The 17,163-nt window shown below is 37.6% G+C and overlaps 1 protein-coding gene and 1 non-coding gene across 3 annotated transcripts in view; one reads left to right on the plus strand and one right to left on the minus strand.

Moving 5' to 3' along the window:
* CHEK2 (checkpoint kinase 2) overlaps positions 1 to 17,163 on the plus strand; it is a 47,297-nt gene that overhangs the window by 3,361 nt on the left and 26,773 nt on the right. For both annotated transcript variants that reach the window (XM_049866451.1, XM_049866452.1), the window contains exons 3-5: positions 9,509 to 9,633; positions 9,752 to 9,899; positions 14,111 to 14,201. In XM_049866451.1, coding sequence (XP_049722408.1) covers positions 9,509 to 9,633; positions 9,752 to 9,899; positions 14,111 to 14,201 — 364 coding nt within the window. The remainder of the gene's footprint in view (positions 1 to 9,508; positions 9,634 to 9,751; positions 9,900 to 14,110; positions 14,202 to 17,163) is intronic.
* Positions 3,915 to 4,021, minus strand: LOC126066159 (U6 spliceosomal RNA). Its single transcript, XR_007515015.1, has one exon. It is a non-coding gene; the product is annotated as a U6 spliceosomal RNA (small nuclear RNA).

Consider the following 17,163-nt stretch of genomic DNA (forward strand, 5'->3'; position numbering starts at 1 on the left):
AGCCCTTTAATGTCCACTTTCATGAATTGAAACAATAGTAACAAGTAGACATTCCATGTGTTCGCTAGGTCCCTGTATAACTTTAAACTTAGAACTTAACATTTGGAGTGTTCTTTTTTACACATTTAAGCCATATGTTTAAAATAGGCTTAGGGCTTATGTATGGTGAGTGTAAAACAGGAAAATGCTGGGAAAAGGTGAAGTGGGATGCCACATCTTTAAAAGTGAGAACATGTGTATGAAGTCAGGTAGGATAATCATCATAATGGTACTCAATAAATAGAAGCATTATTGTTATGCTGTTGATTCACACCTATATTTTCTTACAATAGTTTTATAGTTTTAGTTCTTACAGTTAGGTCTTTGATCCATATAGAGTTGATTTTTATATATAGTATGAGATGGGAGGGGTCCAGCCCCATTGTTTGCATGTGGATATCTATTTGTCTTAGCAACATTTGTTGAAAGACTGTTCTTTTCTCATTGAATTGAACACTCCTTGGAAATCAATTGACTATAAATGTGTCTTAGTTATCTAGTGCTGCCATACCAGAAATACCACAGTGGATGCTTTAACAAAGAGAAATTTATTTCCTCACAGTAAAGTAGGCTAAAAATCCAAATTCAAGGCATCAGCTCCAGGGGAAGGCTTTCTCTGTCTGTCAGCTCTGGAAGAAGGTCCTGGTCCTCAAACTTCCCTTGGTTGAGGAGCTTCTTAGGCGCTGGGACCCTGGGTCCAAAGGACGCGCTCTACTGATGCTGCTTTCTTGGTGGTATGAGGTCCCCAACTCACTGCTTGCTTCCCTTTCATCTCTTGAGAGATAAAAGGTGGTGCAGGCCACACCCCAGGGAAACTCCCTTTACCTTGGATCAGGGAGGTGATCTGAGTGAGGGTGGTGGTATAATCCCACCCTAATCATCCCAACATAAAATTACAATCACAAAATGAAGGACAACCACAGAATACTGGGAATCATGGCCTAACCAAGTTGATATACACATTTTTTGGGGGACATAATTCAATCCATGACAAAATGTCTGACTCTTAACAGATTCCATTGATCTACATGTCTATCCTTATGTCAGTATTACTCACTCTTGGTTATTGAAGCTTTGTAGTAATTTTGAAATTGAGGAGTGTAAGTCTCAATACTAATTTGTTCTTCCTGTTTAGATATTTTGGCTATTGTGAATTATTTCTATTTCCACATAAGTTTTAGGATCAGCTTGTCAATTTCTAGAAATAAACCAGCTCAGATTTTGACAGTGACCACATTGAATCTTTAGATCAATTTGAGGAGTATTGCCATCTTAACATTATTAAGTCTTCCAATCCATGAACATGGGATGCCTTTGCATTTATTTATGTCTTCTTTAATTTTTTTCATTGATGTTTTGAATTTTCAGTGTATATGTCTTATATCTCTTTTGTTAAATTTTTGTTAAATTTATTCTAAAGTACTTTATTCTTTTTGTTGCTATTATAAATGAAATTGTCTTCTTAATATCATTTGTTTTTGATTATTCATTGTGGGTGTATAGAGATACAGTAGATTTTTGTATACTGATGTTATATCCTGCAACCTTATTGAACTCAATTATTAGCTCTGTTAGTTTTATAGGGTTGCTATGAGTCAGAATCGACTTGACGGCAATGGGTTTTTAATAGTTTTATTGTAGATTTATTAGGATTTTCTATATACAAGTATTAGAGATTGAATTGTGTGCCTCAAAATGTGTGTCAGCTTGGCTAGGCAATGATTCCCAGTATTGTGTGATAGTCTGCTATTTTGTCATCTGATATGATTATTCTATGTGTGGTAAAACTTCTGTGATGTTAATGAGGCAGGATTAGAGGTAGTTACCTTAATGAAGAAGGATTCAATCTACAAGATTAGGTTGTATCTTGAGTCAATCTCTTTTGAGATGTAAAAGAGAGATGTGAACAGAGAGACAGAGGGACCTCATGCCACCAAGAATGAAGAACCAGGGGGAGAGAGTGTGTCCTTTGGACCCGGGGTCCTTGTCCTGAGATGCTGCTAGACCAGGGTAAGATTTGATGACAAGAACCTTCCCCAGAACTGACAGAGGGTCTTATCCTGGATCTGCTGCCCTGAATTTGGACTTCTAGCCTCCTAGACTGTAAGAGCATAAATTTCTCTTTGTTAAAGTCATTCACTTGTAGTATTTCTGTTACAGTAGCGCTAGATAACTAAGACAACAGGATTGTGTCATCTTCCTTTCCAGTCTGGATGCTTTCTATTTCTTTTTCTTGCCTAATTGCCCTGGCTAAAACCTCTAGAACAATGTTGAAGAGAAATAGGGAGAATGGACATCTCTGTCTTATTCCTGATCTTACATGGAAAGTTTTCAGTCTTTCACTATTAAGTATGATGTTAACTGTGTTTTTTTTTTTTGGTAGAATGTCCTTTATCAGGTTGGGGAAGTTCCCTCCTATTCTAGTTTTTTGAGTGTCATTTTATCATGAAGGGGTGTTGGCTTTTGTCAAAAGCTTTTTTGCCTATATCAATTTTTTTTTTTTTTATTGAAAGGATAATGTGGTTTTTGTCCTTTATTCTCTTGTTACTGTATGTTGCATTAACTCATGTTTGATGTTAAATCAACCTTGCTTTCCTGAGATAAATCCCACTTGATTATGTATGGCATTTTTATGTTACTGGATTTGATTTACTAGTATTCTGTTGATTTTTGCATATGTATTCATAAGGGTTATTGGTCTGTGGTTTTCTTAGGATGTCTTTGTCTAGTTTTGGTGTCAGAGTAATACTGGCCTCATAGAATGTGTTGGAAAAGATTTCTTCCTCCTGTATTTTTTGGAAGAGTTTGTGAAGAATTGCTATTATTGTTTCTTCAAATGTTTGGAGGAAGATACAGTGAAGCCATGTGGGCCTGGGATTCTCTTTGTGGGAAGTTTTTTGGTTACTAATTCAATATTTATCCTTGTTATAGGTTTATTCAGATTTTCTGTTTCTTGGTAATTTATATTTTTCTAGGACTTTGTCCATTTTATCTGTGTCATCTGGTATACAGTTGTTCATAATAGTCCCTTCTAATCCTTTTTATTTAAGTAGGGACAGTCATGATGTGTCCTCTTAGTGATTTTAATATTTGAGTCTTCTCTCTGTTGATTTTAAGTATTTGAGTGTTCTGTTTCTTGACCGGTCTAGCCAAAGGTTTGTCAATTTTGTCGATCTTTTCAAAGAACCAACTTTTTAGAAATTTTTGTTTATCTGTTGTTGTGAAGATATGCAACAAAACATACACCAGTTCAACAGTTTCTACATGTACAATTCAATGATATTCATTACATTGTTTGAGTTGTACAACCATTCTTACCCTCCTTTTCTGTGTCGTTCCTCATCCATTGACATAAACTCACTGCCCCCAAGGTTCCTATCCAATCTTTCGAGTTGCTGTTGTCAATTTGATCCCATATAGATAGTTCTTAAAAGAGTGTAATGCTCAAGGTAGATATTCTTTACTAGCTAAGCTAAACTATTGTTTGGTTTTAAGAAGACTTCAGGGGATATTTTTGGTTTAAGGTGTAAAGATTATCTCAAGGCGATCATTTTGGTGGTTCATCCAGCCTTTATGGCTCAAGAAAATCTAGATTCCATGAGAATTTGAAATTCTGTTTCAAAGAATGAGCGTTTGGTGTCATTGATTTTCTCTATTATTGTTCTAGTCTTTATTTCATTAATTTCTGCTTTAATCTTTATTATTTTCGACCCTCTGTTTGATGTAGGTTTTATTTGCTCTTTTTTTTTTCAGTGTGTTAAGGCAGAAAATTAGGTAATCGATTTGAACTCTTAATTCTTTTTTTTTCTTTCTCTGTCATTGTACTTATTTATTTTAATTTTTATTTTTATTGCACTTTAAGTGAAAGTTTACCAAAAAACATGGAACGCTTCATGAATTTGTGTGTCATCCTTACGCCGGGGCCATGCTGGTCTTCTCTGTATCATTCCAATTTTAGTATATGTGCTGCTGAAGTGAGCACTCTTGTTTTTTCATGTAGGCATTTGCAGCTACACATTTTCCTCTAAGTAATGCTTTAGCTGCATACCATAAAATTTGGTTAGGTTGTGTTTTCATTTTCATTCATTTCAAAGTTTTTTTTTTAATTTTCTTTGTCATTTCTTTTTTGACTCCTTGATTATTTAGCAGTGTGTTGTTTCATTTCCACCTGTTTGTGACTTCCCCAAATTTCTTTGTGTTATTGATTTCTAATTTCATTACATTGTTATGAGAGAACATACTTCATATGACCTTAATCCTTTTGAAATTATTGAGGGCAATTTCTTTTCTTTTTTTTTTTTTTAAATAATTTTTATTGTGCTTTGAGTGAAAGCTTACAAATGAAGCCAGTCTGTCACACAAAAACCCATATACACCTTGCTACACACTCCCACTTACTCTTCCCGTAATGAGACAGCCTGCTCTCTCCCTCCACTCTCTGTTTTCATGTCCATTTTGTCAGCTTCTAACCCCCTCCACCCTCTCATCTCCCCTCCAGGCAGGAGATGCCAACATAGTCTCAAGTGTCCACCTGATCCAAGAAGCTCACTCCTCGCCAGCATCCCTCTCCAACCCATTGTCCAGTCTAATCCATGTCTGAAGAGTTGGCTTCGGAAATGGTTCCTGTCCTGGGCCAACAGAAGGTCTGGGGGCCATGACCACTGGGGTCCTTCTAGTCTCAGTTAGACCATTTAAGTCTGGTCTTATGAGAATTTGGAGTCTGCATCCCACTGCTCTCCTGCTCCCTCAGTGGTTCTCTGTTGTGTTCCCTGTCAGGGCAGTCATCAGTTGTAGCTGGACACCATCTAGTTCTTCTAGTCTCAGGATGATGTAGTCTCTCGTTCATGTGGCCCTTTCTGTCTCTTGGGCTCGTAATCGCCTTGTGTCTTTGGTGTTCTTCATTCTCCTTTGATCCAGGTGGGTTGAGACCAATTGATGCATCTTAGATGGCTGTTTGCTAGCGTTTAAGACCCCAGATGCCACTCTTCAAAGTGGGATGCAGAATGTTTTCTTAATAGATTTTATTACGTCAGTTGACTTAGATGTCCCCTGAAACCATGGTCCCGACCCCTGCCCCAGCTACGCTGGCCTTCATAGCATTCAGTTTATTCAGGAAACTTCTTTGCTTTTGGTTTAGTCCAACTGTGCTGACCTCCCCTGTATTGTGTGCTGTCTTTCTGAGGGCAATTTCTGACTTAGCTTAGGGTTTATCCTGGAAAATGTTCCATGTGCATTTGAGAAGAATGGGTATTCAGCAGTTGTTGGGTATAGTAGTTGAACCCTATTATTGAAACCTTACAATGATCTTATGAGTGAGAATTATTATTCTTAGCTCTATTTTACTGAATAGCAAACTGAGGCTTAGAAAGAAATTAAGTAACTTGTCTACAGTATTACAGTCAGAAGTTGTAGAGGAAGGATTTGAACCAGGGACTTTAAGACTTTAAGCTTATGTTCTTAACCTATAATATGGGAAAGAAGTGAGTATGGGGTGAGAGTGTTTTGGGATATACTTTCGCCATGAAGGGTAAAGAAATTAGCAGCCAAGGTAACTGTGGAGCCCAAGGGAGGCTTGTTCCTGTTTGAAATGAAAGTGAGAGAAACTGGTAGAGAAAGAGAGAGGAGGAAAAAAACAAAAAAAAGGAAAAAAATAAATATGGGTGTATAATTGTTAAGGGGGCAAGGATGAGGGTCCTGCAGTTAGAAAGACTTGGGTTTAAGTCTTAGCTCTGTCCTCTGCTAGCTGTGAGACCTCAGGTAGGTGATATTACTTCTCTGAACCTCACAGTCCTCATTTGTAAAATGGGTAAATAATGTTAAAGAAAAGAGGAAGAAGACAGGCCAAAGGTCTAAACAGAATGGAATCAAAGGGAGACATTTTGGAGGCAAGCTTCACTTTACCTGTCCGTACGAGGACAGTGTTGCAGGATAAATTTTTTTTTCCCTTTCACCATTTTTTTTTTTTTAATTGTGCTTTAGGTGAAGGTTGCAGGATTTTTTTTTTTTTTTTTATTGTGATTTAGGTCAAAGTTTACAGAACAAATTAGTTTCTCGTTATACAGTTAATACACAAATAGTTTTGTTGCCAAATTGGTTGCCAGCCCTGTGATGTGTCAACACTCTCCCCCTCTCCACCCCAGATTCTCTGTTTTCATTCATCCAGTTTTTCTGTCCTTTCCTGCCTTCTCACCTTTGCTTTTGGGCTGATTTGCCCATTAGTCTCATATTCATAATTGAGCTATGAATCGACGTCATTTATGTGTGTTATTGTTGGCCTTATACCTGTTGCTGTCAAGTTGATTCTGACTCATAGCGACCCTATAGGACAGCATAGAACTGCACCATAGGGTTTTCAAGGAGCGGTGGATTCAAACTGCTAACCTTTTGGCTAGCAGCCGAACTCCTAACCGCTACATCATAGGGCTCTGTTGGCCTTATAGACCTGTCTGATCTTTGTCTGAAGAATGAGCCTCAGGAGTGACTTCAGTACTGAGTTAAAAGGGTATCCGTGGACCATACGCTTGTGATTTCTCCAGTCTCTGTCAGACCAGAGGACCTGGTTAGTTTTTGTGTGTGTGTGAATTCTGAGTTTTGTTCTACATTTTTTTCCCACTCTGTTTGGACCCTCTATTGTGATCCCTGCCAGAGCAGTCGGCAGTGGTAACTGGGTACAGGATAAATTTTTTCAAGTGAAATTTCCAAGTCAATGGATGTATCTTAGCTAGTGCAGCTGTAACAAGCTTTAAAGAACAGAAACTTAATTTCTCACTGTTCTGGTAGCCCCGGGTGTTCCTTGGTTCTTGGCTTGTAGAGTGTCCTCACATGTTCTCTTCCTCTGTATGTGCATGCATGCCAGTGTCTATGGTGCTTTTTCTAGAACTCAGAGATGACTAGGTTTCCTATCCACCCTATGACCTCAACTGATTGATTACATTACATTACATTACATTAGGTTGCATTATGAAAGGTGATTACATTAGATTAGATTCCGTGTACAGGTATGTTGTTGCTGTTAGGTGTCCTCAAGTTGGCTGTGACACAGAGACCTTATATACAGCAGAATGAAATACTGTCACTGAGCCCGCATCATGATGGTTGCAGTATTTGAGTCTATTGTTACAGCTGTTGTGTCAGTCTCTCTCAGTGAAGGCTTCCCTTGTTTTCGCTGACCCTCTACTTTACCAACCTTGAAGCCCCTTTCTGGTGATTGGTCTTTCCTGATGGTGTGCCCAAAGTAAGCAAGCTGAAGTCTGGCTATCCTTGCTTCTAAGGAGCATTCTGGTTGTATTTCTTCTAAGACTGATTTGTTCATACTTCTGGCAGTCCACAGGATATTCAATATTCTTCACCTACAGTCAGAATGTGTCAGTTTTTTTTCTGCCTTTTTCATTGTCTGGCTTTCACATGCATATGAGGCGATTGAAACGATATGGCTTGGGTCAGGCCATAGGTATAGGGGTTAGGATTCCAACACATATTTGGGGGGACACAATTCAATCCAAAATAGGGTGTGTGCATATGTAATTCTGATTGATTTTGCCTAATTGTGCTTCCTACACTGTGTACAAATTCACATTTCTACTGGTAGTGTTTGACTGTGCCTGCTCCTCCACATCGATGGCCAACACAGTTTGAGACTTTTTTTTAACTGTTATAAAACATACATAATGTAAAGTTTGCCATTTTAACCATTTTTTAGTGTACAATTCAGTGGTGTTAGTACATTCACAATGTTGTGTAACTGTCACTACTGTCTATTTCCATATCTTTTTTATCATCCCAAACAGAAACTCTATACTCATTAAATAATAACTTCTCATTTATCCTCTCCCCTTAGCCCCTGGTAACCTCTGTTCTCCTTTTTGTCCCTATGAATTTGCCTATTCTTAGGTACCTCATATAGTTGGGATAATATTTTTTCCTTTTGTTTCTGGCTTATTTCTTTAGGATTCATCCATGTTGTATTATATATCAGAACCTTATTCCTTTTTATGAATTTCCTGTATACAAGATTGTGCCATCATCCTTTCCAATCTGGATGCTTCCTATTTCTTTTTCGTTCCTAATTGTCCTGGCTAAAACCTCTAGTACATGTTGACTAAAAATAGGGACAGTGGGCATCCTTGTCTTATTCCCTGTCTTACTGGGAAAGGTTACAGTTTCTCACCATTAAGTATGATGTTAAAAAAAACCCATTGCCATCCAGTTGATTCTGACTCATAGCGACCCTGTAAGACAGAGTAGAACTGCACTATAGGGTTAGTATGATGTTAGCTGTTTTTATGTTTTTGGTAGATACGCTTTATCAGCTTGGACAGGTTCCCTCCTATTCCTAGTTTTTTGAGTATTCTTTTATCATAAAGAGGTGTTGGATTTTATATAATGCATACTATTCTATTGCATATATACACTGCATTTTGTTTGTTCGTCTATCTTTTGATGGACAATGGAGTAATATGAGACTTTTTGATCTTTATCAATTGGATAGGTGAAACAGGGAATGCTAATATAGTTTTGTTTTTAAAAGTTTCTTGTATTGAGTTACCTCAGATATCTCTTCATATACTTGAGCCATTTGTGTTTCCACCCCTTGTAAGTTATCTTTTCATATTCTTTACTCTTTTTCAATTGGGTTGTTTGTCTTATTGATTTGTATGCATTTTATCTATATTAAGGGAATTAATCATCTGTGCTATAAGTTACTAATATTTTCTCTGGTTTGTCTTTTGAACATTTAATTGCCTACCATTTGAATTTTCCTAGGTACTGGCACTGTACTCTTAAACAACTGAGCCAAGGCTGGAGTTTTTGTTCTAACGAGGGGTGCTAATATACAGATAATCAAGATGATTACAATTAAAGGAAGTAAAACAGGATATCATTATGATGAGAGGTGGATGGCGAGGTAGGGATTTGCTTCTGTAGAAAGTCTAGTGGGAGATGATGATATTTGAGTCTTACCCTGAAAGACAATATAGAATGAACCATTCACGTAGCTGGGGGGAGAGAAAGCGCAAGGGCCCTGAAGCAGGTGTGAGCCCAGCCTGTTCAGGGTTGCTATATAATTAGCAACGGGGTAGGGGTATAAGGTATGGTTGGAAAGGAGGCAGAGGCCAGATTCTGCATCTAGCAGGCCATGAGGAGGAGTACAATTTTTATATTTAGTGGGAAACCTTTGGTGAGTATTAAGCAGGAGTTTGTTAATATTGTAACTATTATTATAAGTCATGAAGATTATTTGAGGACTTTTAATGACTGCTTATTATTTCATAATTAAATATTGAACCTATGGTTGGAAAATTTTATTTTCCCCCTTAACTGAATGCTATAAAATCTTTCGCAAACAAATCTATAATTTTGATCACCTTCTTAGGCTATTTTCCTACAAGTAGAATTTATGAACTTTTTTTTTCGAGGTGTTTGCTACATTAAATTCAATAGCCCTGTGGTTTGTGCTTTTGTGTTACAGAGTGTGTTAATGACAACTACTGGTTTGGGAGAGACAGAAGCTGTGAATATTGCTTCGATGAGCCACTGCTGAAAAGAACAGACAAATACCGGACATATAGCAAGAAACACTTTCGGATTTTCAGAGTAGGTGACAAATATCCATATACTTGGGAGAGCTGGTAATATAGTCATTTCTCTTAGATATTGTTTCTCTATAAATCCCCTCTGTTAAAACTTTGAAATAAAATGTTCTCTATTTTAGGAAATGGGTCCTAAAAACTCTTACATCGCATACATAGAAGATCACAGTGGGAATGGAACCTTTGTAAATAGAGAGCTTGTAGGGAAAGGAAGACGCCTTCCGTTGAATAACAATTGTGAAATTGCACTTTCAGTATGGAATAATAAAGGTAATATTATGATGTTGTGGTTACTGGATTTTTTTTCCCCTCCTATTCGACTCCACGGCACTGGGTTTTTTTTATATAAAAGGAAGATTGACGTTTTTGTCTTTGTAGATTATGGTTTAAGAGAGTTTGCATTCAAGATTCAATTCAGTCTTAATTGCATTTTTTTAAAAAAACTTTATTTGTTGTTGAGAATATACACAGCAAAACATACACCAATTCAACAGTTTCTACATGTACAATTCAGTGGCACTGATTATATTCTTCGAGTCGTACAACCATTCTCACCCTCCTTTTCTGAGTTGTTCCTCCCCCATTGACATAAACTTACTGTCCTCTAAGGTTCCTTTCTAATCTTCGGGTTGCTGTTGTCAGTTTGATCCCATATAGATAGATCTTAAAAGAGCATAATGCACAAGGCAGACATTTTTTTTTTACTAGTTAAGCTAAACTATTGTTGGTTTTAAAGTTTAAAAATTATCTCAGGACAGTAGCTTAAAGGGTTCATCCAGCCTCCATGGCTCTAGAAAGCCTGGAGTCCATGAAAATATGAAGTCTGTTCTGCATTTTCCTCCTTTTGATCAGGATTCTTCTATAGAATTTTTGATCAAAGTGTTTAGCAATAGTAGCTGGACACCATCCAGTTCTTCTGGTCTCATGGCAAAGGAGGCAGATGTTTGTGGAGGCAATTAGCCACACATTCCATTTCCTCCTCCTCCTGAGTCTTTTTCCTCCGTTGCTGCAGGTGAATAGAGACCAGTTGATGCACCTCAGATGGCAGCTTGTAAGCTTTTAAGACCTCAGGCACTATGCAGCAAACTAGGAGGCAGAACAGAAGCACCAAACATGTTACCTAATTGCATTTTTAAACTATGAAGAAGTTATAGCAAGGCAGATTTTCTTAGGTTTCATTGGTTTGATGGTTTTATTTAAAGCTGTATCCTGTCATGCGAATTAACACATTGCTTAAGATAAATTATAGTTCATTAATTGACTCAGTTTATACCACATCAGTCTTAGATACGTCTGAGTTGTTGTTTTAGGCCATTAATTTATCCTTTATTCTTCACTTCCTCCCTCCCTCCTCCTTACCTGTCCATCTGTACATCCATCTTTGCATACAGTTATTGAGCACTTGTTATATGCCAGTCATTAGACTATGGCTTTTTCCATAAGAGGCTCAATGTACACCTTCGACCTTCTTAAGTAAAAAAAACTTCTTAAGTACCACATGGTTATTACCCTGTGCAAGTGAAGACATTTATTGTCATTATCAGGTATCGTCTTGTAAGCATCCACTCCTAAAACTTCATGAATCTCACATTTAAAAATGAACATCTGTCATTCAGAGTTGTCTAGAAAGAATAAACCAAAACCAAACCCAGTGCTGTTGAGTCAATTCCGACTCAGTGACCCTATAGGACAGAGTAGAACTGCCCCATAGAGTTTCCAAGGAGCACCTGGTGGATTCAAACTGCTGACCCTCTGGTCCAATCTCCAAGCAGCCATAGCACTTAACCACTACGCCACCAGGGTTTCCCTAGAAAGAATAACTGACAAAAATAACCTAGAGTGCTAAAGACAGCTCATAGTGTTTTTAATTCCTTAGACAAGAGGAATACTTTTGTTTCTTTTATATAAAAAACCCAGAGCTTTCTAAACCTACCTGAGAGTCATAGTGACTTGGAGGGGTAGGTGCATTTGGGAGAGGGGTATCATCTTAAAAATACAGATTTTCAGGCACTCTACCACACATTCTGATCCAGTAGGTCTGAGGATTTGCAGTGTCCTGTCCAGGTGATGGAGTGTTGGTGGCGAAGTGGTTAAAGCACTTGGCTGTGAACCCAAAGGTCAGCAGTTTGATCCACCAGCTGCTCCGTGGGAGAGAGATGTTCCTGTCTACTTCTGTAAAGACTTATAGGCTTGGAAACCCTATGGGGCAGCTCCACTCTCCTGTAGGGTTGCTATGAGTCGGAATTGATCGACGGCAACAGGTTTGGTTTTGGTTTTGTTTGGGTGGCTCTTATGCAGCTCATCTTAACACTGGCATCTGGGAACCATGACTGTACCGAAAAAAAAAAAAAAAAGCTAAACCCTTTGCCATCGAGTCAATTCTGACTCATAGCGACCCTATAGGACAGAGTAGAGCTGCCCCATAGAGTTCCCAAAGAGCACCTAGTGGATTTGAACTGCTGACCTTTTGGTAGCACTTAACGACTACACCACCAGGGTTTCCAGTGACTATACTGGGCATTCTCAAGGGCATTTTATGATTGACTTCGTTTTCCTTGTTTCTGCCTGATAGTTATAGTCACGGCAGCTTCATAATGTTCCACTATTTGTGAGCACCTGGTCGAGGGGGCAACTGGGCATTGAAATTTGGGCTGTCTTCCACCTGACAAGCTGTGTGCTGCCTTTTTCTAATTGGTTTGCCCATGTGGGGCACCTTTTTCTCTTTGGTCTTCCTAAGGAGCACCTTTTTAAATTTGGACAAAGGTGCCTGATTATAGTGGACCAAACCAATACTCTGTGGGCTGCATTCAACCTGTTGACATTTTATTGGGCATTTTCTAATATTTGTAACTTTAACCTGAAAATCCAGATTTGTTTGAAAAGTTAGAATACCTGAGCACACAGATCCTGTGTTTCCGTATCTCTGGGATCTGCACGTGGTGGGTGCGGGGGAGTGCCTCCCTTAGGTGGGAGATATGGTTTCCGGTTCAAGTACCCACTATTCCATGCTGTGTTACACTCAACCCGGCCTCACCCATGTAGATTACCTCCCTGGCTTGTGTGGATGACCACGATTGTAATCCCTGAAGCAGTTCTTGACACTTAGGAGACATATATCCCCACAGCCCTTCACATTCCCAGATTTTTGGATGCCACTGGAACATATAGCTTCATAAATATCCACAAGCACAGAAGAGTTAGGTCGTGGGAGGCTAACACGTCTCACTCTCTAGGCGAATGTCTACGCTCTGAATATCAACGTGGAATAAAGCACACTCAGGTGGCTCAGATTTGTGCTGGAGACCAAAACCTTAGGTTACACCGGGGAGGCCAAAGCCTGTCACGTGAAACCTGACTAGCTCAAGTGCCTTAATAAATTTCACTCTTTTGTAGATATTATAAGCAGTTGTAAATTTACTATAGATGACTCTTTAGATTTAAATGCTTGGTAACTGATTATAAGCTTGGCTGAGGTACGTGGTTAAATTATTAAATTTTTTTTTTTTTTAGTTACAGGCCAAATAGTAGAGAGATGAAAGGGATTTGTTTGGAAAATGCTATTTATCTAGCTTTACACATAGATTCAAGATGGTTTGCAGTATAAAATACCAGATATGTACATGTATAAATGGCTTAGAGAAAATAATATGGTGAAACCTGTGAGAGCTGGAACTTGGCAGGACTGCCTTGTTCTGGGTCTCTTGCAAGTTTTCCGCCTTTGACAGGATACAGTCTTAACACTTTTCTGTCACTCATTTTGGTGGAAAATATTTGAGTTTTCCTTCTCTAATAGGGTTCTGCTTTACCCAGCTTCCGGGTTTCGCAGATTTTACTGTACAAGTATGGTGACTTGTGTTCTAATTTTTATTGAGATATGTACTTGCCTAGGGAGCCCTGGTGGCGCAGTGGTTAGGAGCTTGGCTGCTAACCAAAAGGTAGGCGGTTCAAATCTATCAGCTGCTCCTTGGAAACCCAGTGGGGCAGTTCTACTCTGTCCCATAGGGTCGCTATGAGTCGGAATCGACTTGATGGCAATGGGTTTATTTTTTTTTATTTTTTTTGGTGTGGCGCCTTGTGTTCTAATTTTTCTTGAGATGTGTTCTTACCTAGAACTTTATTTCTAGGCCCAGACTAATTGCTTTTTGGTTCTGGGGCTGGGCTAATCTGCATGAGTATTTTAGATTAGTACAGTTGATTAATATTCTGAGGTCAAGGAATAAGAATAGCATTTATATTATGAATTTCCTGCAAAGTAGTGAGAGCAATGCTGTATATTTCCATTGAAGGATGAAATTTGACTATTATTTCCCAAGGGTTTCACAATGTGCATTAACATAGCTAAATAATTCATTTAGGGTTACATATTAAATGTGATTTTAAATAATCTTTTTACATTCCATGAATTTTTTAAATTATAGGCTCAATTATCTTTTTTTTGTTGAATGAGTTAACAATACCTGTTTCTGCCCTTTTCTCCTTAGTTTTTGTATTTTTTGATCTGACTGTAGATGACCAGTCAGTTTATCCTAAAGAACTGAGAGACCAATACATCATGTCAAAAACCCTTGGAAGGTAATTTTTTTTTTTTTCTTATCAAAACTGTACTTTATTTATATTTTACTGAACATTTATCATTGGTTAGCTTTTGGTTATCATTCATTATCTATTCATAAAATATCAGTAGGATGTTACTTGTTTTAGGCGTATTATCGATGTATTTGATAATGATCAATGGAAATTAATGATTTTTTCCTTATAACTTTTATCTTAAGTGACCATTTTTTTCCAGCAGATTTATATAACCGAGATATAACTTAAATACCATACAATTCCCCATTTAAGCTGTACAATTCTATGGTTTTTAGTATATTCACAGAGTTTTGCTACCATTAGTACAATCAATTTTAGAACATTTTTATCACCCCCCAAAGTAGTGTCGTGCTCATTAGCTCTCAGTTCCCATCACCCCCTCCCTTTACCCCTGGCAACCACAAATCTACTGGCTGTCTCTATGCCTGTGCCTATTTTGAACATTTCATATAGATGAAATTATTCAATATGTGGTCTTTTATAGCTTCTTTCAACTAGCATAATGTTTTCAAGGTTCATTCATGTTATTTCTTTGTATTGCCAAATGTTCCATTATGTTAAATGTACCATGTTTTGTTTATCATCATATCTGTTAATCGATAGACATTTGGAATGTTTCCACTATTTGGCTGTTCTGAATAATGCTTCTGTGAACATTCGCTTACAAGTTTTTGTGTCGACGTATGCTTTCATTACTCTTGGTTATATACCTAGGATTGCAGTTGCTGGATCATATGGTAACTTTATGCTTAGCATTTGGAGGGTACTGCCAGACTGTTTTCCAAAGTGGTTGAACCATTTTATTATCCTACCAGCAAAGTATAAGAGTTTTTGTTTCTCCATATCTTCACTGACACTTGTTATTTTTCTTTTTTATTGTAATCATTCTAGTTGGTATCAAGTACTATTGCATTGTGGTTTGGATTTGCATTTTCCTGTTGACTACTGATGTTTAGCATCTTTATATATACTTATTGGCCATTTGTATATCTTCTTTGGAGAAATGTCTATTCAAAGCTTTTGCCCATTTTTAAAATTAGTTTGTCTTTTTGTTATTAAGTTGCAAGAGTTCTTTATGTGTTCTAGATACATGTCCCTTATCTGATACGTGATTTGCAAATATTTTCACCCATTCTGTGGGTTTTCTTTTTGCCTTCTTGATGGTGTCCTTTGAAGTGCACAAGTTTTTAATTTTGATGAAATCCGATTTATTTTTCTCATTTTTGCTTGTGCTTTTATTGTCATATCTAAAAATTCATTGCCAAATTTAAGGTCATGAAGATTTACCCCTAACTGGCTCAATTTTGGTCATGTATCAACCCCATTAAAGGAGCCCTTGTGGTGCAATGGTTAAGCACTCGGCTGCTAAATGAAAGGTTGGCAGTTTGAACGTACCAGTTGCTCCACGGGAAGAAGATGTGGCAGTCTACTGTCATAAAGATTACAGCCTTGGAAACCCTACAGGGCAATTTTACTCTCTCCCATAGCGTTGCTATGAATCGGCATCAACTCAACAGCAGTGAGTTAGTTTGGTTTTGATTTATCAACCCCATGGCACTAGGAGTGGGGGTTGTACCATGGTAGACACTAGAGCTGCATGAAGTCTGGGAGGATTTCTCAAGTTAAAGGTGAGAATTAGAAAGTGTTTTGAGCAGATTTAAAGAACAGTAGTTACAACAAAAATGTTCATTGTAGCACTATTCACAATAGCCAAAAGATTGAAATAGCCTCAATGTCCACCAAAAGCTGAATGAATAAATAAAATGTGGTACATACATATAATGGAATATTACTTGATCATAAAGAGAAGAAGTCCTGATTCATGCTACCACGTGGATGAACCTTGAAAACATCCTGAGTGAAATAAGTCAGTCACAAAAGGACAAATATTGTGTGATCCCATTTATATGAAATATCTAGAGTAGACAGGTTTATAGAGATAAGTGTTTATTAGTGATTACCAGGGACGAGTGGGAGGGAGGGAGAAAGGGGAACTCATCACACAGGGGACTGAGCTTTTGTTAAGGATGATGGAAAAATTTGTACACAGATGGTGGTGATGGTTGAACGATGAAGACAGGCATAATTAATGTCACTGAATTGTGCATGTGAAGTGTTGAAATGAAAAATGTTACATATTTATCACAACTTAAAAGAAACAGTTTTAACAGTTGACTTCAGGCAGGTAATGGATGGCTGAGACTGTAGTAGTTACTGCTTTGGGCTGACCATGCTTTGGAAAACAGGGCACACTTAGGGTTAACCTGTGCTAGTTAGTAACCTGGATAGTATTCTTACCTTAGTAGTAGTGTCCTAATAAATTGCAAATCTGTGTAAGAGTTTGCTCCAAGCAGGTTAATTCTGTAGTACTGTTTTTTTATATGATACTAATACATTTATTAAAAGTTTACTTTTTTGTCTTGATATTTCGTTTTCAAATATGCATATTTATAGACTGGGTGATTATGTTATTTGAATTTTCTTTTCACATGCATATTCTGTGTTTTTTAGACAGGTTTTTAAAATTGTGGTAAATTAAATGAAAAGTATATATGTATATGAAACAAAACATTTACCATATCAACATTTTTTACATGTTCAGTTTGGTGACATTAATTACGTTCATTCTGTTGTTCTTAGGTATTGTGATTTTATTTGTGGTATAATTCATGGAATCTACTGCTTATGCGTTTCCTTTGAAGATAGAGGATAAGGAAAGAGAAGTGTATCAATGAATGTAATTCCTTTGTAGTTTCTGTTTCCTGCTATTTGTTTTGGACATTCATTTTTGACCAGGGAAGACCTTGCTCTATTTGATTTCTCCCAGACCTGTAGGATTCCATATTTTTACACAAATAATGCACACGTGACATGTCTTTTGTCAACCACGCAGCCCCCGTCCCCTGCCATTTTCGTGATGGAGCTCTGCTGCGCGTTGTATTTG

Source organism: Elephas maximus, chromosome 22 (assembly GCF_024166365.1).
Source record: "Elephas maximus indicus isolate mEleMax1 chromosome 22, mEleMax1 primary haplotype, whole genome shotgun sequence".
Classification (NCBI taxonomy): Eukaryota; Metazoa; Chordata; class Mammalia; order Proboscidea; family Elephantidae; genus Elephas; species Elephas maximus.